The sequence below is a fragment of the Pipistrellus kuhlii genome, unplaced genomic scaffold, assembly GCF_014108245.1.
Source record: "Pipistrellus kuhlii isolate mPipKuh1 unplaced genomic scaffold, mPipKuh1.p scaffold_m20_p_18, whole genome shotgun sequence".
NCBI classification, from domain to species: domain Eukaryota; kingdom Metazoa; phylum Chordata; class Mammalia; order Chiroptera; family Vespertilionidae; genus Pipistrellus; species Pipistrellus kuhlii.
In genome coordinates this window covers 4,613,829-4,635,267 of record NW_023425493.1, presented here as the reverse complement: position 1 = coordinate 4,635,267, position 21,439 = coordinate 4,613,829, and the positions used below count along the sequence as shown (strand labels likewise).

Here is a 21,439-nt window from a genome sequence, read left to right as displayed (position 1 = left end):
AATGGACTAATCACCAAAGTCATTGGAGGAATGAGATTAAGAGCAGCTGTGGAGGCTCTGAGATTGAAAAATGATGGGTGAGGACAGAGATTGGAGCTGTCTTTTTTTGTGTGTGTTTAAAGTATATTTTTATTGATTTCAGAGGGGGGAGGGGTAGGGGAGAGACAGAAACGTCAGTGATGAGAGAGAATCATCAGCCCTCTTCCCCCCAGTGGGGATCAAGCCCTTAACCCAGGCATGTGCCCTTGACTTGAATCAAACCTGGACCCTTCAGTCTGCAGGCCAATGCTCTATCCATGGAGCCAAACTGGCTAGGACTGTCTTGTTCTTTACGGTATTTTAAGCACCTAGCATAATATTTGGGACATGATATGTTTCATAAGCATTTGAATGAATGATTAAAGTTTGGATTGGAGAGATTAGGGAAGGTAAAGATAGTTTGGTGCTTGATGGGAATGAAGGAAGGAGAGATTAAGTTTTTGATATTTTATTTATTTTTAAAAATATATTTTTGTTTCAGAGAGGAATGGAGAGGGAGAGAGAGATAAAAACATCAGTGATGAGAGAGAATTATTGATAGGCTGCCTCCTGCACGCCCCCCTCCTGGGATTGAGCCCACAACCCAGGCATGTGCCCTTGACCGGAATCGAACCCGGGACCTTTTAGTCCCCAGGCCGATGCTCTATCCACTAAGCCAAACCAGCTAGGGCAGTTTTGACATTTTATTTTATTTATTTATTTTTTAAAATATATTTTATTGATTTTTGTACAGAGTGGAAGGGAGAGAGATAGAGAGTTCAAAACATCAATGAGAGAGAGTCATTGATCAGTTGCCTCTTGCACACCCTATACTGGGGATATGCCCGCAACCAAGGTACATGCCCTTGACCGGAATCGAACCCGGGGCGCTTCAGTCCCCAAGCCAACGCTCTATCCATTGAGCCAAACCGGTCTCGGCAGTTTTGACATTTTAATTGCTTCTCCCACCACAGGATTTATGACCAGAGGAAAATTGATGAGAATGAAAACAATGGAGTACTCAAGAAATTCTGTCCTCATCACCTGGTAAGAGTCATGAAGGGCCAATGGCTCTAGGCTTCCCTGACTCGACCCCAAGGCTAATCCCAAACTTATTGATATAGTGGGAAGAGCTTGGACTTTTGAATCAGACACCTGGATTTGAGTCCTGGCTCCACCACTTACCAGCTTGTGATCTTGGGCACTCACCTCACCTCTGTTGGTCAGTTTTCCTACTGGCAACAGAATTAAATGCCTTGTACCATGATAGTAAGGCTTAATGAGTCAGTGGATATCTAAAGTGGCTAACACACGGAAGACAGCCAACAGAAAGCCCTCTCCCCCAGAGATGGTTATGTCTCATTGGTTGTATTCCTCTCTGTGTCTCTCTCTCAATCGCTGGGAGAACATTAGGGGAGTTTGAAGGAAACCTTTTTTCCTGAAGATGGTATAACAAATGGGGGATGGGGGTGGGGCATCAGTCAGAATCTGCTCCTTATTGCAGGTGAACAGTGAGTCCAAAGCAAACATCACCTGTCTTGTGTACAGCCACGACGGCACAGGTACGTGAGCAGGGCCCAGCTCCTAGGCTGGCATGCCCCCTCTGTCTAGGAAGCTGCTGAACAGTGAGGCATGTGCCCGGTAGTGCTCACCACTGTGCTAGAGCTCCAGGTGGAGAGGCTGGGAGTGGCTGCTGATGGTGAGCACACAGGGGAGGACGCAGCAGAGGACCCTGGGAGATGCCAGGACCACTTGGGGAAGGTTGCAGATGAGAGATGACAGGCCTGTCCTTAAGTCTAGGCCACATGCCTGAGCAGGTGCTTAAGCCTTGACTTGTTCCTAAATTGATGGGTGTGATCTCGAGCATTCTGCTACCCCTTTGTAGCAGCGTGTTCCTAGTCTGCTTGAGACACCTGACTCGCCTGCTGTTCCAACTGAGTAAGATGGGTGTTAATATACGTGGGTATTAGGAGGGGGCACTACTGGCAAGAAGCCCCACCCCTACCCCCAGCTCCCGATCCCAGCTTTTTTTTTTTCAGCCTTCGCCTTCACTGCTGTGTGCTTGTTCTTGGCAGAGCTCCTGGCCAGTTACAACGATGAAGACATTTATCTCTTCAACTCCTCTCACAGTGATGGGGCCCAGTATGTTAAGAGATATAAGGGCCACAGAAATAATGCTACAGGTGAGGCTGTCTTTCTGGCTTGTGGTAGCCAAGCCTGCTGGCTTGGAGAACCAGTGTCTCATTCAGGTTATGCCAATAGGGACTACCTAAAGGAGTGGACTCTCTGCCACTGAGAGCTGTGGGAGGGGATCCCTGTTGGGCTGGAGTTGTTGTGGGCCTACTTTGCTAGAGGAGAGAGGGTTTGGGTGCTTCTCTCACCTCTGCCATTACTTGATTTGAGCATAAGGAGACTGGGCTATTTTTCTTATGGTTTCAGTTAACTTCAGGATTGAAGGGCTTGTTAAGGAAGCCCGGAAAGCCCTCCTCAGTGGCACTGAGTGCCTACAAGAGGATGACTCTGTACTTCTAGAGAGAGGAGAAGGAGGAAATGATTCTTTTGAATGAGGCAGAGGAGGAGGAATAGTGTAGTACCTCGCCCAAGTTTGCAATGAAGTTTGTCCTTTTTTGTTCTGTCTTATTCTTTGCTGCACAGTGGAGTCATGTGATATTCTTTTAAAAACACCGGTGCCTCGTTCCCATCCCCAGGCATCCTGATGTAAGTGGTAGGGATGTGACCTGATTGGGATGTTAAAAGCCCTTTACGTGATTCTAATGTGCAGAAAAATTGGGGAATCGCTGCTCTTTGTTATTGTTACCATGCCTAACATAGCTGTCATAGTTTTGATTTGGAAAGAGCAGTCAGTTTTCCTTTTTCTCTTAAGCTGGTAAGAAGAGAGGGAAAAACCTGTACTTGGATCAAAGAAGGAGTGCCAGTCCCATTTCTGATAAAAGCTTGGGACTCCTGGCTTCTCTCACTAACAGAGAGTGGAGCCCGTTGTGCAGAGTCTTGGTAACAAGCACAGTTTAGATGCTGCTTTAGGCGATTAGACTGATGCGTACCTCCATCAGTCTCAGGTCAGCTAATGACTCAGGAAGCGTTGACAAGGTACGGTGAAGTACACGTCCCAAGAATAATCCTAGGGCATAGGACAGAGCTGTCTAGAAATAGGCAGAGCTGAGGTGATTCAGGTTGGGACAGTAAGGCATTAGTGAGTCCTGTGGTTGCTCGAAAGAGTGTGGAATGATGAGACTTAGGCTATTGCTAGGGACTACCAACTCCTCAGCCCTGGGGTCTCTGGGAGAAATAGTCTCAGGGACTGGTATTATTATTATTGTTATTATTATTTTAAATACTTTATTGATTTTTTTACAGAGAGGAAGAGAGAGATAGAGGGTTAGAAACATCGATCAGCTGCCTCTTGCACATCCCCTACTGGGGATGTGCCCGCAACCAGGGTACATGCCCTTGACTGGAATTGAACCCAGGACCCTTGAGTCCGCAGGCTGACGCTCTATCCATTGAGCCAAACCGGTTTCAGCTGGTATTATTCTTGTTATGACTATTATACACACGTATTCTCCTGATTGTTCTATGAAAATGAAAGGCATTCTTTGGCTCTTAGCTGTTTTAGAGTTTGTGACTAACTAAATTCTCTCTGAGGTAAAGGCCTGATGCCAACCGTCATGTGGTTTATTCCCTCATTTATCATTTCAGTAAAAGGCGTCAATTTCTATGGCCCCAAGAGTGAGTTTGTGGTGAGCGGTAGTGACTGCGGGCATATCTTCCTCTGGGAGAAATCATCCTGCCAGATCGTTCAGTTCATGGAGGGGGACAAGGGAGGCGTGGTGAGTATGGTGTGCCTGGTGGGCTGGCTCCCCAGGGCCTCTGAATTCTCACTGACAACATGATAGCATGTCTTAGAGGACCGCTGAGTTTTCAATAGGCTATTTCCTTCCTTTTCGTATCTTTGCCCCTCTAAGACATGGCTTATTGAAAAGAGAAATGGATCTTAGGGAAGAACCTCTGGCCTGAGTGAGGTATCGCTAGCCATGGACCTTTGGCAAAAGGAAAGCATGAAAGTTGAATGGATACCATCCTATATAATGCCAAAGACGTCTCCATCTCTCATCCCTTCCCAGGAGCTAATAGTGATTTTAGCTAGATTCTGGATCAATGGATATAAGTTGGGAGGATCATTTTTTTCAGATAATCAGGAAAATCAGAAAAAGGTCTGTATATTAGATAATATGGTATTCAGTGTTAAATTTATTTGATGTTGTGATAGTATTCTATTTATATAGGCGAATATCCTTGTACTTAGGAGATACATATTAAGTATTTTAGTGTGAAGTGTCATGCTTATATTCAAATGGCTACAAACACACAATATATATGAGAGAGCAAATATGGCCATAATTTTTTTTAAAGAAAGATTGGGCATCCTGCTTTACAAACCATGATCACATCGATCTGCTTATCCTTTGAATTCTCCAGACAATCTCCATAGAGGTATGGCACAAAAGAAGCGTGAGGATCCTGAGTTGGGGAGTGAAGCATGGTTAGCTCTTAAGATGTATCTGGCTAACCATATACACTGAGTGGCCAGATTATTGTGATCTCTGAGCGCATAATAACCTGGCTAATCAGTGTATTTGTATCTCAAATGAGTACCAAAAGTATTCTAGACTTTTGCTGGAGATCAACCACCTATTTGCCCTGAGCTTTCTATCAGCAAAGGGGAAAACAGATCAGTTGCATGATTTATTTGAAATCAAATAAGTGAGGTACTCAAGAGAAGTACACCGAGCCGAAACCGGTTTGGCTCAGTGGTAGAGCGTCAGTCTGTGGACTGAAAGGTCCCGGGTTCGATTCCGGTCATGGGCATGTACGTTGGTTGCGGGCACATCCCCAGTAGGGGGTGTGCAAGAGGCAGCTGGTCGATGTTTCTCTCTCATCGACGTTTCTAGCTCTCTATCTCTCTTCCTTCCTCTCTATAAAAAATCAATAAAATATATATTAAAAAAAGAGAAGTACACCGAGTGGCCAGATGATTATGCGTTCAGAGAACATAATAACCTGGCCACTCATTGTATATTTTTTTCTTTTTTAAGACCCAGAATCACAAGGAAGTTGATTAGCTTTCTCTTGTAAGGTTTTTTGGACTGCAGAAGATATGAGCGAGACTGTTTGGGAGACTACATTATACTGGCTACCCAAGAAAGTCTGGTTTAGAGCCTCTAAGGAATGGCTGAGTCAGCTTAGTCTCTCTTCCTTTTCATCCTTCTGAGCTGTAAGAGCTGCCATCCCTTGATGAGGTTTACCCAGAGGGTGGTGTTAAAATTTAGAACAGTTTCTTGCAATTGGAACCCCATTCCTTCTGTGTGTTTCTTGCCCTGGTGTGAGGCTAATTGAGATTTTTCTTCTGGTTTCCTCTACGTTTTTTTGACCTGGAATCAGTAGATATTCAAGACTTTTATGGCCTGAATATAAATGAAGAGGAATCCAAAACTTGAAGATGTTTCTGGTGCCTGCTTCATTTTCTTTATTAAAAAAATTTTTTTTAAATTGATTTCAGAGAGGAAGGGTCAGAGAGAGAGAGATAAAACATCAATGATGAGAGAATCATCGATTGGCTGCTTCCTGCACGCCCCCCACTGGGAATTGAGCTCAAAACCCGGGCATGTGCCCTTGATTGGAATCGAACCCAAACCCGAGTCTGCAGGTCGGCGCTCCATCCACTGAGCCAAGCCTGTTAGGCCACCTGCTTCTTTTTCTACTCTTAAGTCCTCATCTATCAGCTGCAGTGAACAGACCCAAAATAATGCAGTCTTAATGAGAATTCTATAACAGGCATATAGTCAGAAGGAAGTCACAAGGGACCAGTGAGTCTGTTCTTGATTATAAATTGTCTTGAATTCCATTCCAGAGATGCAGAACTGCGCTTGTCCTCCAAAATCACTTTCCAGGCCAGTTTTTTTTCAGCTCAGCCACTATTAGGATTTGATGATTAATCTAGTGCCCCGATGGAAAATACTTGCTTGAATTTGGGTGGTCATGTGAGTGAGGGACTAGACTAAGAGACTGCACCTACAATGCTTTCCTGGCTTATTCTCACCTCTGTAAGCTGAATGATTCATATGATCTCACTTGACTCCCTCTATTTTATTTTTTTCTTAATCTCCCAGCAGTGGGGTCCCCAGGCACCAACCTCAATGCAGACTGATAGCAGGTCTGTATCATCAAGTATAATATCAGAACCAGAGGGATCTTAGAAATGATCATCCATATTTGCCTAGATCTCTTGACCCTGTTTTTGCCTCAGACGGTAGTCTTTTCTTTGTTCCCATTCAGGGACAAGGGTTGGGGGTGATGTCAAAGGACAACTAAGGCCAGAGCTCCGTTCTCTGCTCCGGCATTATTGACCAGATAAGTCTTGGCATTCAGGCAAGGTCTGGTGAAGTGCTCAGGTATCCTGATCCAGAAACGATTGGCTCCTTCAGCAGGCTCCAGCTTAAGTACATAGTGTAATTTATTCTGTTGTTTCTTCTGCCATTGGCTTTGTCCTTAGCCTTAAGTTCCAAGGAATTTCTCCCCTGTACTTTTTAAATTTTCTGACTTGTTGAAGCAGAGCTAGGTCAGAGGAGAGGGACTCACAAGGTAAGATCAGTGAGTTCAAGGTTTGTGTATGTAAGCAGTCGTGTAGCTTTTGGTAATGCTCCTGGGCATTGGAGTTTCTATCTTGTGGCTCCTCATGTTCAAGATGCTGGAACCTCTGCACAGTCGCTGAAGGAGACCAAATATAAAGTGCAATGGAGAGAAATGGGGCTTCTACTTTACACGCAGGCTCTTTTCTGAGCATTTTGTTTATTTGTAAATGGAAAACAAAAGAAGATGAGAAGTCTGTGGGTCAGTTTTATTTTCCATGCTGGCCCCAGCTTACCCTCATCTGCTCTGCAAGGTCAGGAGAGGCAGAGGAGGTTGGTCCAGGGAGAACAGAGAGAGCCTTTGCCAGGAATTGTCTTCTTGGACTGTTGGGTGGCTGCATGGCTGGGTGGGTGAGAGGAGGCATGGCTAGGACCACACTTCTTCATTGTTGGTGCCTTTCCTGTCTACTCTTCACCTGACTACAAGGCTGAAAATGTTTTAGCAGCTCCATCTGGACCAGCACTTCTAGTGGGCATGGAAGCGCCCTGCCCTTGTTAGGAAGGCTAAAGTTTCCAAGTCAGACAGCAGGGGGCAGGAGGGCCTGGGACAGGAGGAAGCTGCCTAAGCCAGGGACCTGCCTGCCTGCCCTAGCCTGCTCAGTGAGTACAGCTAGAGGGTGGTTGAGATTGAGGCTATGGCTGCCCTGAGAAGCTGCTCTGGTGCACTCTGCCACCAGAGAGCTAGGCCTACTGTGTGTTTAGGGCAGGTGTCAGGATGCTGGCCCCTGAAATGTGCAGGGTTCCCAGGCAGACATGAATGTGCCTCCATTACCCCACCTCCCCACCTCAGCCTTTCCCAGCCTATGCCTCCTCCTGTTCGAGTACATGGTGCCAAATGAGGGGAGTTGTTCTTTGACTGTTCTCTGCTGCTTCCATTTTTTAAAAATCTGTTTGCCACTTGGTGAAAGGCCCCGAGATGGTTCTTTCCAGTCTTGCGTAAGTTGGAGCTGTGGACTCTATAGTGAATGAGATTATCTGGACCTCATTGCCTTTTTTTGAAGCCAGTATTAAGCTTGGCCAGTCACTTGCCCACCTCTAGGGCTATTTCTGGGGATGAGGCCACCTCTGCCTATACGTAGGAAATGAGAAACGGGCCTGGTCTTTTACCCAGTCTGTGCTCAGAGTTCCTTCTGCCTCCAGGGCTCTGGCTTAGCCTCATAATGAGTGAGCCTGCCTTTCCGGTAGTCGCTCAACCCTGCTCAGGGAGAGTTATTTGCTTAATGTGAATAGTGGTTTTTAAAACATATTTCCCCGTACCCCTGAGCCTGAGCTTTCCTCTCCTCCTGACTAGGTGAACTGTCTTGAGCCCCACCCTCACTTGCCTGTGCTGGCAACCAGCGGCCTGGACCATGATGTCAAGATCTGGGCACCCACAGCTGAAGCTTCTACTGAGCTTATAGGGCTAAAGGAAGTAAGTGTTTGACTACAAAAGTTCTTTCTACTTATCTACTCGGAGTTTTCATTGTCATAGGAAGGAATAATTTGCTGCCCAGTTATCCAAAAGCACTGCTCTGATCCCTCTCCCCTGCATGCCTGTCCTGCCGCTCTAGGAACAGTCCCAGGCTGGCATGAAGGTTTGAAGTGCCTCTGGCTCATGCCAGAGTGGGGGCAGGGGACATTTTTTAGGAAGAATCATTCTATTTAAAGTTTCCGCCTTCTCAGCGGATGGACCTGGGCACCCTTTCGTAACCTAATCTAGCTCCACTTCAGCTTGGCAGTTCTAGGGGAAGTCTTTATTAGAGAGAACACCAGCCTTTTCTGACCAGGTCCAGGATCCCCATCCATTACATCCCCCATGTCCCTAACCCTGTTTCTGCTCCAGGTGATTAAGAAGAACAAGCGGGAGCGGGATGAAGACAGCTTGCACCACACTGACCTGTTTGACAGCCACATGCTCTGGTTCCTCATGCATCACCTGAGACAGAGACGCCATCACAGGGTAAGCGGGAGTGGGAAGGGAGCTCCCAGGTCCCATCGCTCACTTCCTCGCTGCTTTAAAGAGCCACCGGGTGGTCTTGGTTGGGCTTCCTATTCATTGTCCCGCATTCCCATCAGAGCCCTGAGGTAGCTTTGGCAGAGCCACTGGCAAAAACGAGTGGCATCTGCTTTTTCTCCATCGCCATTCATGCAGTGATGGCTCCAAAAAGACAAGGTCATGAGGGTGGGGAAGGATTTGAGAAGAAGAAGGAATAAGTCTCAGGAAGACCCTTCTGTTTTACTTCTCATACCAGAAGAGGCCTAGGGTGGGGTAAACGATGGCATTTGGCTTGTTGCCTGCTTTTGTAAATAAAGTTTTATTGGAACACAGCTATACCCATTCATTTATGTATTGTCTGTGGCTACAACAGCAGTGTTGCATAGTTTAAAACAGCTATATGGCCCAAGAGTCTAAAATATTTACTGTCTGGCCCTTTAAGAAAAATTCTGCTGACCCCTGGCCTAGAGTATCTGAATTATGTAGCTAAGATCTAACAGGTTTGTGGTTCAGGGAAGTTACTGACAAGCCTTTCCCATTCTACAGCGCTGGCGAGATCCTGGGGTCGGGGCCACAGATGCAGACTCTGATGAGTCTCCCAGTTCCTCAGACACATCGGACGAGGAGGAGGGCCCCGACCGGGTGCAGTGCATGCCGTCCTGAGGCCTCGTACCCAGGAGGGGCGGGCTGGGCTGCCAACCTGATCCTGCCTGGGAGCCCTTTCCTGTCCTTAAATTCAGCCGAAACGCACTTTGGACTTTTTGCTTTAGATAAAAGGAAGAATCCCAGGAGGACAAACCAGAGAGGAGTGAACCCACCGAGTCCTAGGAGTGAGGTTGGGCCCTGGAAGGGGCTCCCAGAAGAATGCATAGGACTCTGTAGAAATGGCCTCTCCCCAAAGCCTTTTGGGGGAGTGGGAAAGGGAGCCTATTTTGTTACCTGGTTTGGGATAGGAGTAGGGTTTCCTTTTCTTTAATCTCCCTTGTTTGTTGGGTGGGGGTTTGGGGATATAACTGGCTGTTCAGTACCAAGGAGCCAGAGGGGGGGTGGTAGAAGTTCCACTCTCTCTTTGGTTTAGGTTTTTGACCTTTTTCCCCCTTTATTGTTAAAAAATCTATGACAGTTATATTATTCCCCACCCCTTCCTCCGCCCTCCCCACCCCAGGATCTGTTTTCCTGGGAAGTCCTTAGAGCCCCTTACCATCCCACACTCTTCACTTTCTTTCCACCCATTCATCCTCTGTACTTATCACAGTGTTTTGCACTTGATTATGTATCCTTTACTCTCTTCTCTTCATCCCATCACCCCCTAATATCTGGTGAGGGAGGTTGGTGGGAAGTGGGAAGAGGGGCAGAAGTGGAGGAAGAATAGGAAGGATGTTACCTCTTCTGTTACTTTAAAAAAAAGTTGTTTGGTGGCAGCAATCTCCCTGTCCCTATCACTGTTAGAAGCCTAATTTTATATCTATTATAAATATATTAAAAAGCAAGTCAAATCTGGATGTATCATGTTAAAATTATTGTTAAAGTTTAAATACCTACCTATTCTCTCGGATTGCAATAAAGGGGCTTAGAGGAGAGTATGGAGAGCAATGACGGTGGAGGGGACAGCCTACTCGCTCGGTACGGCCGTTAGAGATTGGGGCTAACGTTGGGTTGTGAGAGGCTCAAGAATGGAAGGATTCTCATTCCCTGCTCTCATTGTTTCGGGGTTGGGGAAACAGGAAATGGCTTTCAGCTCTTTGCCTCAGCTCTCGTACCTCTTGTCGGGGTTCCCAGGATGGCTCTTCTAACCACATACTGGCTCATCCTTAAAACTTGACTGACCTTTGATTTCAGAAAAGGTCCTGCCACTGCGGACTGTCTCTCCTGGGACTGTGTGTGACAGAAGACACAGCTTTAGCTACTGTGCTTTTTTTTTTTTTTTTTTTTTTTTTTTTTTTTTTAAAGCTGCTTGATCCTTCTAGGGGTGTCGAACTCAATCAGAGAAGGGGCCAAAATCTAAAATCCAGCCTAAATCGCGGGCCGAATGGTTTACTGAACAGTCATAAACTGTCATTGTGATGGAAACGCAGCGGAGTGCAGTGATGACAGCGAGGTGCGGGCCACATTGCAAGGCCTGGCGGGACGGATTTGGCCCGCGGGCCTTGTGTTTGACACATGTGCTTTATACCATCAATCCCCACAATAGCACTCTTCCTAATAATGGAAGAATATATATATAGGATAAGACTGCCTGGGTTTTCTTTATACCTTATCCACATCTTATCTTGGGAGTGAGGGACAGGGCATTGATCTGAGGATTAAGGTGGCTGGCCTGGGACACTTTGCTTCTCACTGGTCACTGAACATGAAAGTCCCAGTTGAATTCTTGCCCTTAAATGCTTTTGCTGCTATTTCTTTGCACCCTCAGCCTGGAACTCTGCATCCTGCGGCAGCCACAGGGAAGAGGAGAAGGATGGAATTCCCAGACACTCCCTCCTCCTGCCCCTTTCCTAGCAGCTCCTCGGCTGCACGTCCGGAGGCAGGGAGTCTGGTGACTGATCTGTGCTCCTGCTGCTCACGGGCCAGGTGATGCAGTGGGCACAAACCATGCACTCGCAACGGGTTGTGTATTTTCTCTCAGTAAAGCCCCCCACCCTGCCTGCTGCTCTGTGAGGTGGTGGGCCATTCTCTTGTGATGGGCTATTTCTGCTCCTTCCAGTGTAGGTGCCTGGCCCTGCCCTTAGTGCACTTCTAGGAAATCTAATCTGGGATGTCATGTTTCCAGTGCTTGAGGTCCATCTGGAGACTGTTGTAAGTGGAATAGGCCCCATAGCTCAGTGATACCTAGGAGATGGGGGAGGGGAGAGGTACTGTTAGGGGTGTTTTCCTGGCCTCTGTTCCAGGCTGCAGCGAGGGATTTGGGGGTAAATACTGCTTTCCCTCCCTTTCCAGCTGTTCAGAGACTCCAGAATCCTGACCATTCATATGAGTTCTAGAATCAGTCAGATACAGTTACAGTCAATCACCTTTATTCCAGAGTTAGAACAAGGCCGTGCACACTACACAGGAGCACAGGAATGAGCAGTCTCACAGCAATGGGGAAGGGGAGGGGGGCAGGTTAGTCTTAGATTATTTTGCCTTACAGAGAAATTACTAGGCTGTTGGAAATGACCCTGTCTTCCTTCTCCCCTTCTCATCTTCTCCTCTCTTCAAAGAAAGCTCCTACTCATTCTCACTCATCCTCATTCTCGGTCTCTTGCTCTCATATAACATACCCTTACTGGAAAGACAATTAACTCCTGCTCATTTCCCTTTCCCAATTCTACAGTCTCTCTCTCCTTCAGGGAGAAGCCAGACAGGGCTGGGGGAACTGGGGAAGGTCCTTAAGGCAGAACGGGAGTACTCGAGGTGTATGTGTTAAGGCAGGTGTCCGCAGCAGTGGCCAGAGGGGAAAGGCGGGCTGGGCTGGGCTGGGCGTGGAACGTGCTCTCCAACCAGTCTGGCTTCTTCCCTCTTCCGGCAGCCACCCTCCCATTCAAGCTTGGCTCCCACATCCTAAAAGCTCCTAACTTAAACTTTCTCTAAATAGTCTCTTGAGATTACATGTGAATTTAAAGTTAAAAAATAAGTTTTGTTTTGACTGTGCAGCAACTTGACTCTGCCACTCCCTTCACTGTGGCTTTCCCTCCCACCCCCGCTCTGGCCTAGACAATAAGTTAATGCTAGACACCACAAGAAAGGGCAGACATGGCAGTGTGGGTTTAATATACATATATGTAGAATATATATGTACACACAGTTAGCACGGTCAGGTGGGCAGGGGCATCTCGGGCAGGCAGGAGGCTGGGGTCACCGCACTGGTAGTGATTCAGGTAGGAGGCGCTCACAAGCCCAAGGCGCCAGGATGAGGGAGAGGGGTTACCAAGTCCCTTCCTTCCTTCCTGGGTTGAATTGGGGGTCAGTGCAAAGGAAAACACTGTAGTTAGCTCCTTCCCTTATTTTGGGCTTGGGGTGTGCTAGGCCAGGAGGAGAGGGAACGTTTCCTACATAACCACCTGGGACTCTGTAGGTGGGGGCAGAATTGGGGTTAAAACGTAAGAATCTCATTCCCCAACCTCCCGAGGCTTGGGGTCAGTATGTGCAACAGTCTGAGGAGGAATAAAGGCGGGGGAAGGAGCCCCTCAGCCCGTCTCAGGCTCAGGGGGGCATTCTCCCCGCAGTCTCCAGAGCAGATGGGTGGGTGCTCTGCTGGGTTAGGGCTTTGGGGCTAGGAAAGGGTCCATGATCCTGTCATTAGATCCTGGCTCATACCCGTCCGACGGGAGCATAAAGGGACCTGCTGTTTCCTGGGCTCTCCAACCTGAGGAAGAGCTGGAGGCAACTCCACAGCCGTCCCGCGTGGGCTCCAACACCACACTCCGAGCTCTGGCTTTCCTTTGCCCTCCCAGGTGGGGCTGGGTGGCCTCTTCACCTTCCCTGCCACCTGCCTCTCCTGTGTCCCTTCGGCTCCTCCACGTAGGAACATGCAGGTCCCTTTTGCTCTCACACTTGAGAGTTGGGGAGAAAGGGAAATAGGAATGTGCCCATTTCTATACGGATAGTTTCCCTAGATGGGAAAACTCACCCCAACCCCAGCCTCTGACCCCCAGCCCCTCACAAGGAAGAGGAGCTAGATGAGCTAGACATGTAGACAGACAGCCAGAGCGTGTGCACACACACACACACGCACACAGTAGGGGGGTTAGGACCAGGTTAGTAAGTGGGTAGGTTTGAGGGGATGGGAGGTGCCTTTGCCCCCTCCCCTGGAGGCTGGGGAAGGGAGTGGTCCTGTGAAGGTCCAACCTTCCTCCTCTTCCTCCCCCTTGCTCAGGCTTTCTTCGGTGGAGGAGCCAGTTTGATGATCTCTTCCTCAGAGGGCTGCCGGATGATGTCTGGGGGCAGAAAGGGACATGGGAGGCACCAGGCAGGCCACTGAGCAGCCCCAGAGGGCAAGCAACTCCCAAGGACCAGCCCCGGGAGAAGGGGAGTACCCAGCAAAGGCCTGGCCTCTTACCTTTGTACTTCTTGGCGCTGGGGATACGGGTCAGCTTGGTGTCCAGCTCATCCTCCTCAGAGATCTTCAGAACACGGGTTCTGTAGTCCACCACCATGGTGAGCAGGTCAGGGCGGCGAGAAATCTCAAAGATGTGCTCAATGTAGGAGAGGTTGTCTGGAGCAAGGCAGGAAACGGAGGGTGGGTTAGAGCTAAGCTGTGTGTGTGTGTGTGTGTGTGTTTTGACACCCCCCCCACCCTCCCCCCCATTCTACCAGATCAGGCCTCTGGAACCAAGACCGAGTTGCTCACAGTGGGTATCGGGGCAACAGAAGCGGAGGAGCCACTAAGCCAAGAAAAGAAAGCTAAGGCACCAAAGAGCAGTACAGATGACTGTTCCCAAGGAGAGCAGAGCATCCATCAGTGACGGCTCTATCGAATAGATTACGGATTTAGAATGAGGGATTTAGGTTAAATATATCTGGGCGGGGGGAGGGGAGATGTAAAATAGAAAAATTAACTGGCTTCCAAATACTCCTCACCCTGAGCTGCTTCAGAGAACATTTTCTGAGAGCATAGGTGGGACCGGAGGGTGGGATCCAGACAGCCCAGGGCTGCTACCGATGAGAAGGCATAGCCATAACCAGAGGAGTTCTCTGACTGGCCAATTCTAAGACCGTTTCCCTGGCTCTGCTGACCGCTGCGGTGGTAACGAACCTCTCGGCCTCCCTCCGCTACAGACTCCGGTCACTCACCTCACCTAGCCAACGCCCTGTCCCGCAAGGCCCTTCACAGCACTGCCGTAACTCACCCGCTGCCACTCTGCACATGCTCTGTGCCCCAGCAAGCAAAGCAGGGCTTCTTGCTTTTCCATACACACCAGGAACTCTCCCACCTCTAGCCTATGGCCCTGGCCTAGCATCCCTCCTCGAGATTCTGCCTCTGAAATCCCACCTGCCTTTCAGGGTTATTTTTACACACCAATTCCTCCCCAAACCCTCCACCGTTGTGGTCTCTAAAGGTGGACAAAATCGCCTGAGCTGGTTTGGCTCAATGGGTAGAGCATTGGTCTGTGGACTGAAGGGTCAAGGACACATGCCTGATGGGGGGAGTGCAGGAGGCAGCCCAAATGATTCTCATTAATGTTTCTCTCTCTCTCCCTTCCTCTCTGAAATCAATAAAAATATATTTTTTAAAAAGTGGATAAAATCTTAGAAGTTGTGGTTTTTTATCACTTTCAACTTGGGTTACTATTATATAGAATAGCACTCTGGATGTTTTTTACCGATGAATGTTTTTACTTATTGAAGAACGTGAAGGCCCCGGCCCCAAAGAAGCCCCTCCACTCGCAGCATTTTTAATCTGCCCTGCCTTGCCGGAGGGGAGCGCACGGTTGTGTATGGGAGCCCGGAGCTCATTGCTATTTGCTGAATGAACTGAGCCCAGAGAGAAGCTGCCGGCAGGGGGCCTGGGTCCCCTCCCCCACCTTTGTCCAGCTTGTTGTGGCTCTCCAGGAAGCTAAACCAGGCGCTGCCCGAGGTGATCTCCTCACTCTTCTCACTGGGGATGTCCTCCTTGCAGGCCGACTTGAGCTGCTCCAGGTCCTCGAGGGTGATATTGTTGGTCAGGTCCTGAAGGAGGGTCCCGTACTCGGCCATGTCTGGGGTTGGGGGAACAAAGAGGAGGCTGAGCCTGCGTGTGGAGTCTGGTTTACTCACTGGCACTTCCCACTCTCTGCTCCTCCCCACCAGGCAAGAGCCTGGAACACGGAGGCTGGGGAGGGCCAGGCTGGCAGGAGGAGAGGGAGGGGGAGCAGACAGGAAGATATTTGGAATCTAGGGACCAGGCTGGAGCCTGGAGAGAAGTTACACTGTCTCCCCCCCCCCACCATCTTTTCTCTTCGTTTTATCCTTCTAACAGTAACCCTGGCAACAGCTCCCCAGACTGAGGAGGTGGTTACCATGGCAACCTGTTCTGGAGCTTCTCACCAGCTGCCTCCAAGTCCCCCCAGAATCACCTCACCCACCTGCAACCCATAAAAAAAACAAAACACAACAAAACAAGGACCACTCGGATGGGCTTACTGTGGCCGAGAGGAGTGAGAAGGGCTGGAGCTGACTGATCTCATGTTCCAGCTTCCATTTCCCCCCAGAAGCAAAGGGGTCTCTCACTCAACTCCCACCGCCCCACGGATGACTCATTTTGGAGGGATGCCTAGTTGCTTGGCCTAATGGTCCCCTGGCCCCTCTGCTCAGCCTTGTATTCAGTCATTAGGGTTCAAGGCGTGGGGGCGGGGAGGGGGAAGCAAAGGGCCACCCCCACCGTTTGTGGAGCTGGCTTTCTCCCTGGATTGCTGCTGGTCCTCCATATAGCCATCACCCCTTCTTTGTGCTGTGCCTCCAGCCCAAGAATACCAAGCGGCTGGCTCTGGCCCCCTGCCAGTTCCCAGGCTGGCTGGGTGGCGGGGAAGGGGTTAGATGTGTCGCTGGGAGAGTCTGGCAGGAAGGGGGCTGCCACTCCTGTTTGCATCAACATCCCACTGGCACTACCTTCAGCAAGGACTCACACAAGGGGCTGGGCAAGGCCAGATCTCACCTAGGCCTTTACCAGCCTCTCCTGGAGACCCCTGGCTGGGAGGCCGAGAACATTCCAGGCCCTCCTTCCACTCACTAAGACAGGAACTGCGGCTGACACAGGAAGATGGGTCAGACAGTAACATGAACTTTCTGGATCTGATAAAATATGGATCTCTAACCCTAACTGGTTTGGCTCAGTGGATAGAGCGTCGGCCTGTGAATTGGAAGGTCCCAGGTTCGATTCCAGTCAAGGGCATGTACCTTGGTTGTGGGCACGTCCCCAGTGGGAGGTGTGCAGGAGGCAGCTGATCGATGTTTCTCTCTCATCAGTTTCTGACTCTGTCCCTCTCCCTTCCTCTCTGTAAAAAATCAATAAAATATTTTTTAAAATATGGATCTCTAGTGAGTTTTATACACAATGAGTATATATTTTGTCAGGAAAAGTAAAGCATTTTTAAAATTATGTCAAACACTCTGCGGCTCGATCAGAGTGGGACAAGGAGTGAACTGACCTTGTACTTGGCAGACTACCCACAAATCACACCAACAACGGGCTGGGAATATGGCAGACAAAAGGGGGCTGGTTGACACCTCCTATTTTCCTTAGTTCTGGCCTACATGCAGGAAAACTGAGGCAGGGAGGCATGGCATAGGAAGAGGCATGGAACCAGAAGTCCCCACTCCCAGCCCCCTACTTGCACCAGAACAAGCCTCCGTTGGTGGCAGGCAGCGTGACACACATACACAATGAGCCAGGCGGCAGGGCCGGCACAGCCCCCACACAGAGCCAGCACGCTCACTCACACGCTGGTCCAGCCAGACAGAAGGACCCAGCAGTGGCCCTGCCAGGCCGGGCCAGGAACAATGCTCTCTGACTGTCAGCACCAGGAACCGTCTCTGACTGGAAATCTAGGTCACAGCGCAGACCGGAGCCCAGCTGCCCCTCCCCTGATAATCCGAGGGCAGAAAGCGGGGTGTGTGTGTGTGTGTTAGGGCAAAAGGGATGGTGGGGAGGGAGTCCAGGGATGAGAACACTGATGGAGGCGGGGGTGTGAGGACTGAAAAGGAAGGGGCCTGGGAAGGAGGCAGGATGCCCCAAGAAGACCCTGACCCAGGGGGAAAGGGGACAGGGTTTAGGGTCACCTCCTTTGCTTTCACATGGAAGAGGAGTTTGTAGATAGAGCTGGTGGGAAAGAGTGTGTGTGTGTGAGAATTTGTGTGTGTGTATGTGTGTGTGAAAGTGTGTGTGTGTGTGTGTGTGTGTGTGTGTGTGTGTGAGAGAGAGAGAGAGAGAGAGAGAGAGAAAGAGAGAGGGAGGGTGAGGGAGGGAGAGGAAGAGAGAGAGTATGTGTGTATCTCCTGGGAGGAGGTAAGATTTGGGGTTTTGAATCTAAAACAGATTTATAGGGAGGTGGGAGGGGAGGGACTAATGTGTGTGAGATACCCACACTGGTGGGTAGGAGCTTTCTAAGAGTGAAACAGATACAGAGAGAAGTGGGGTGGGCATGCGGAGCGGAGGGGGAGTGTGTGTGCGCAGGTTCCACGGGGATGCCCACCCCTGGGTACGGGCCCGGGTTTGGGCACAGGCAGTGGGTGTGTGGATGTGCGCGTGGTCTGTGTGTGTACGTGTCTGAAGCAGCTGGGAGCACATGCAAGAAGGAAGATAACCACAGGCTCACATCCAGAGAAAAGAGGAAGGGGTGCGGGGCCCGAAGAATGGAGGAAGAGCTGGGGCTGGGAGAGAGAGCAGGCTGCAAGCGAGGAATCCTGGGGGAGGGGGACCGGGAGCACAGTCCCGGAGAAGGTTGCTGCCTTAGCTCAGCAGTTACCATGGCAACCTCTGTTCTGGGTGCCCCCCTCCTCCCTCAGTTGTCAGGACAATGACACCACTGGATGGGAGGGTGTGGGGAGTTGTAAGAACAGACTGACAAAGCGGGAGTGAGGCTCCTTGAGGGGCAGGGAGAGGAGGCTGAGCTGCCTCCCTCCCTGGAGAGTCCCAGTTGAGGCAGCAGCAGGATGGTTCGAGGGTGCAAGCGGAGTCCCCTTACATGGCTGTCAAGTCTCATTGGAAGCTGTCCCTCGGGTGGTCTGGCCACGCTGGGGCTTTGCAGAAGGCTGGCTCCTTCACTCTCCATGTCACCTTCCTCACCAAAGTCCCAGAAGCCCTGTGGGGCCTGAGGGGCCTCCAGGCTGGAGCAGTGCAGAGGCCGCCTGGGCGAGGCCATTCTTGGGACAGGATACCAGGGCAGGAACCGGGAGCCGGGAACCGGGGCCAGGCTGCCAGGAAGTCAGCCCCTCCCCTCCCCAGTCATTCTGTGCGCTGCTCACACCTTCCTTCCTCCTTCCTTCCTTCCTTCCTTCCTCCCTTCTCCTTCCGAGCGGGCCCCAGGTGGAGCCCTGACAAGGTCTGTGGAGCGCTGAAGCAGAGGGGAAGGGGCACAGATAGCATGACTGACCTTTCAGGGGCCAAGCCGGAGGCATGACAGGAAGGTGCCCATGGACAGTGGGGAGGAAGGAGCAGGCCCGAGGTACCTCGAGGAGCCTAGCCAAACAGGATCCTGGGGTACCACCTGTGGAGGTGGCGGCAGCACCAGGAGAACTGCTGTGCGTTCTGCCTTAATTCATGATTCTCCCTGCGCGGGAGCATTTGCTTCCAAATCCTTAATAAACGGAAGAGGCCCGAGGACTGGGAGTGGGAGCTGCGGCCCTCCCTTCCCACCTGGGGCGGCTGAAGCTGAGGTTGTCCCACAGGCTGCAGTGGGATCCTGCTGAGGGCCGGGGTCCCGCAGTGGGCAGAAGGGGAGGGCTTGTAGGCATCTGTCTGTCAGTCTTGGGGTGGGTCGGGGGAGAGGAAGGTCCGTCATCCAGCAGAAGGGGAGAGATGGAGAGGGCAGGGTTCCTATTTTAAATTTTATCTGGCCCCCAAATTCCAGCAGTTCTGTAGTTCATCCCTAATTATTTCATTAATATCATACTCTTTCTTCCTCAACTGACTTCTTACCTTGCTTTTCTGTTCAGTTTGTGTGTGTGTGCATGTGTGTGTGTGTGTGTGCATGTGTGTGTGTGTGCATGTGTGTGTGTGTGTGGGGGGGGGGGTGGTGGTGGTGGTGGTGGATGTGGGCATCTTGATTCCTGTAACGGAAAACAGGGCGCGAAGACTCCAGAGCCAGCCTGGGAGTGCCAGGGGCAGGACACCTGGTCGCTCGGTGTCCAGTTCAAACAGCAAAATGGGTCGCCCCTGGGCACGGGGCCCTGGGTCTAAGAGGAGAAAGACCAGCCGGAGAGGAGGAGCTACTTGGCATTGGACCAGGGAGGGCATGGGGCCACTGACAGTGAGGAGGGCTGAGGCCTGTGCCATCCTCCCCCCATCTGGCTGTCCCTTCCCTGTCCATCCCCTCTCCCTGACCCCTGTCTCTCCCCCTTTCCTTCCAGTGGGCTTCCATCCTATCCCACTGGGTGGTGGCTGTGCACGGGTAGGACTCTGGGGCTCTGAGGCTCAGCGTCCCCGTCTGCACGCTTAGCTACTCCTCTGCTGGGAAGGAGTAGCCTCCTGCTGTGGAGACAAGTCAGGCTGGGGGGAGGGGCCTGGGCGCGTTGGCTGCGTACCCATGGATGATGTCCCCCGTGGCGCTGTGTAGCAGAGAGAGAGGATGGCAGGGCTGTGGCTCTCTTCCTCATGCCTGACCTGACATACACATACACGCACACGTGATGGCACAGGTGTCGGGGAGTGAGGAAGCAGGCAACCAGGGCCGTCGGCAGCCTGGGGCATATCTGGCAATTTCCCCAACACGATGTTTAACCACAAAGGGAAGCGCAATTAAAGCTAATTGCCCTGACAGTCTGGGGGCCGGGCAGCTCCTGGGGCAACAAAACCCAGATTGAGCTTTTCTCCCCGACTCCCCGTGTCTCACTGCTCCCCCATCGCCCGCCGCCCTGCTTTCCTCCTCCCCTTCCCGAGCCCCTCTCACTGCCACCCCAGGCTCTTCCCTCGATAAGGACCGGCTCTGCGGCTCACTTCCTCCCTCCCATCCCCGGGCTGTATCTCAGTCCCTCTCACACACATTCCCTTCATTCTCTCTCTCTGACTTGGGCTCCGTCCGTGGCTGACTCACTCATTCTTTCATTTTCTCCCTCTCCCTGGCTTCCACCCCTCCTCCACCCCTTGGCCATTCTGGTGCCCCCAAACCAGCCATCCCCAGGACCCGGGGCTCCAAGGATAAACCAGCAGGAGTGGCCTCAGTACCCCACCTCCCCTCATCACCAGCCTCAGGGCACCAGGCCCGCTGTCCGTCCTGGAGTCAGAATGTCCCCATCTTTCCCCAGTTCCACAGAGGGGCCATCTGAAGCCGGGGGGCAGATGCCCAGAGGAGGCGGCTGGACGTGGGGCAGGCCCCCACCCCGCTGGGTGTCCCCCAGGGCCCTGAGGGGGGGTGAGGGGTGATGGGTGTGTAGCGGGGATGTGTGTGACCCGCCGCGGGGCGTGTGGGAGTCACATGGGCGTGTGTCACCGTGTGTGCGGCGTGTCTGCGGGAGGTGTGTGGGTCCCCGTCAGCTTGACACGGATTGTGTGAAATTAATTAGGGGTGTACGTTATAGCTCCTTCACTCCTGCACCCCCAGATCCTCCCCTCCCTCCGGGCCAGCGGCCGCCGGCCCCACGCCCTCCCCGGTGCAGGGCGCGCGGAGCCCCGGGGGCAGCGGCCGGGCCCGGAGGGGCCGCCCGGGGCAGGTCTGCACGGAGGAGGGAGGGGGCGCCGGGGGCGGGGCGGGGAGCAGCCCCGTCGCCCTCCCGGCCGGGGACCGGGCACCGGGGGGCTAGGCTCCGGGCGCAGCCGCCGCCCGGGCACATGCTCGGCGCCCCGCCGCCGGGACGGACCGGGGGCCTGCCCCGCGGACCCGGGCCCACGCTCCCGCCCGCCGGGCCTCGGACCCGCGTCCCCCCGAGCCCAGAACCCCCCCGTCCGCCCCTCCCGCCGCCCTCCCGGGGCTCTCACCGCCTGGGCTGAGCGCGGGCGCGGGCGCGGCACTCCCTCCGGCGTCCGCTTCCCGAGCCGCGTCCGGAGCCTCCGCCTCGGCTCCCGCCGCTTCCGCTCCGCCCGGAGCCCAGCCGGCCGGCCCGCCCGCCCGCCGCCTGACGTCAGAGC

At 51.9% G+C, this 21,439-nt stretch overlaps 2 protein-coding genes across 6 annotated transcripts in view; one reads left to right on the top strand and one right to left on the bottom strand.

The window, feature by feature from the left end:
• The window catches only part of DCAF8 (DDB1 and CUL4 associated factor 8), a 49,691-nt gene extending 39,491 nt beyond the window's left edge, over positions 1–10,200 (top strand). For 4 of the 5 annotated variants that reach the window (XM_036442711.2, XM_036442710.2, XM_045582986.1 and 1 more), the window contains 7 exons: positions 993–1,065; positions 1,523–1,580; positions 2,094–2,201; positions 3,736–3,866; positions 8,017–8,136; positions 8,548–8,664; positions 9,247–10,200. In XM_036442711.2, the coding sequence (XP_036298604.1) occupies positions 993–1,065; positions 1,523–1,580; positions 2,094–2,201; positions 3,736–3,866; positions 8,017–8,136; positions 8,548–8,664; positions 9,247–9,363 (724 nt within the window). In that variant the 3' untranslated portion in view covers positions 9,364–10,200. Of the gene's footprint in view, positions 1–992; positions 1,066–1,522; positions 1,581–2,093; positions 2,202–3,735; positions 3,867–5,132; positions 5,531–8,016; positions 8,137–8,547; positions 8,665–9,246 lie in introns of those variants that run through there. The other variant, XM_036442713.2, reaches the window with a different exon arrangement.
• A 1,497-nt stretch (positions 10,201–11,697) lies between these two features.
• On the bottom strand, positions 11,698–21,439 carry PEA15 (proliferation and apoptosis adaptor protein 15). Its single transcript, XM_036442737.2, has 4 exons — positions 21,290–21,439; positions 15,204–15,377; positions 13,739–13,894; positions 11,698–13,616 (listed from the first exon to the last, which is right to left on the bottom strand). The coding sequence occupies exons 2-4, from the start codon at positions 15,373–15,375 to the stop codon at positions 13,552–13,554; spliced, it is 393 nt and encodes a 130-aa protein (XP_036298630.1). The 5' UTR covers positions 15,376–15,377; positions 21,290–21,439; the 3' UTR covers positions 11,698–13,551.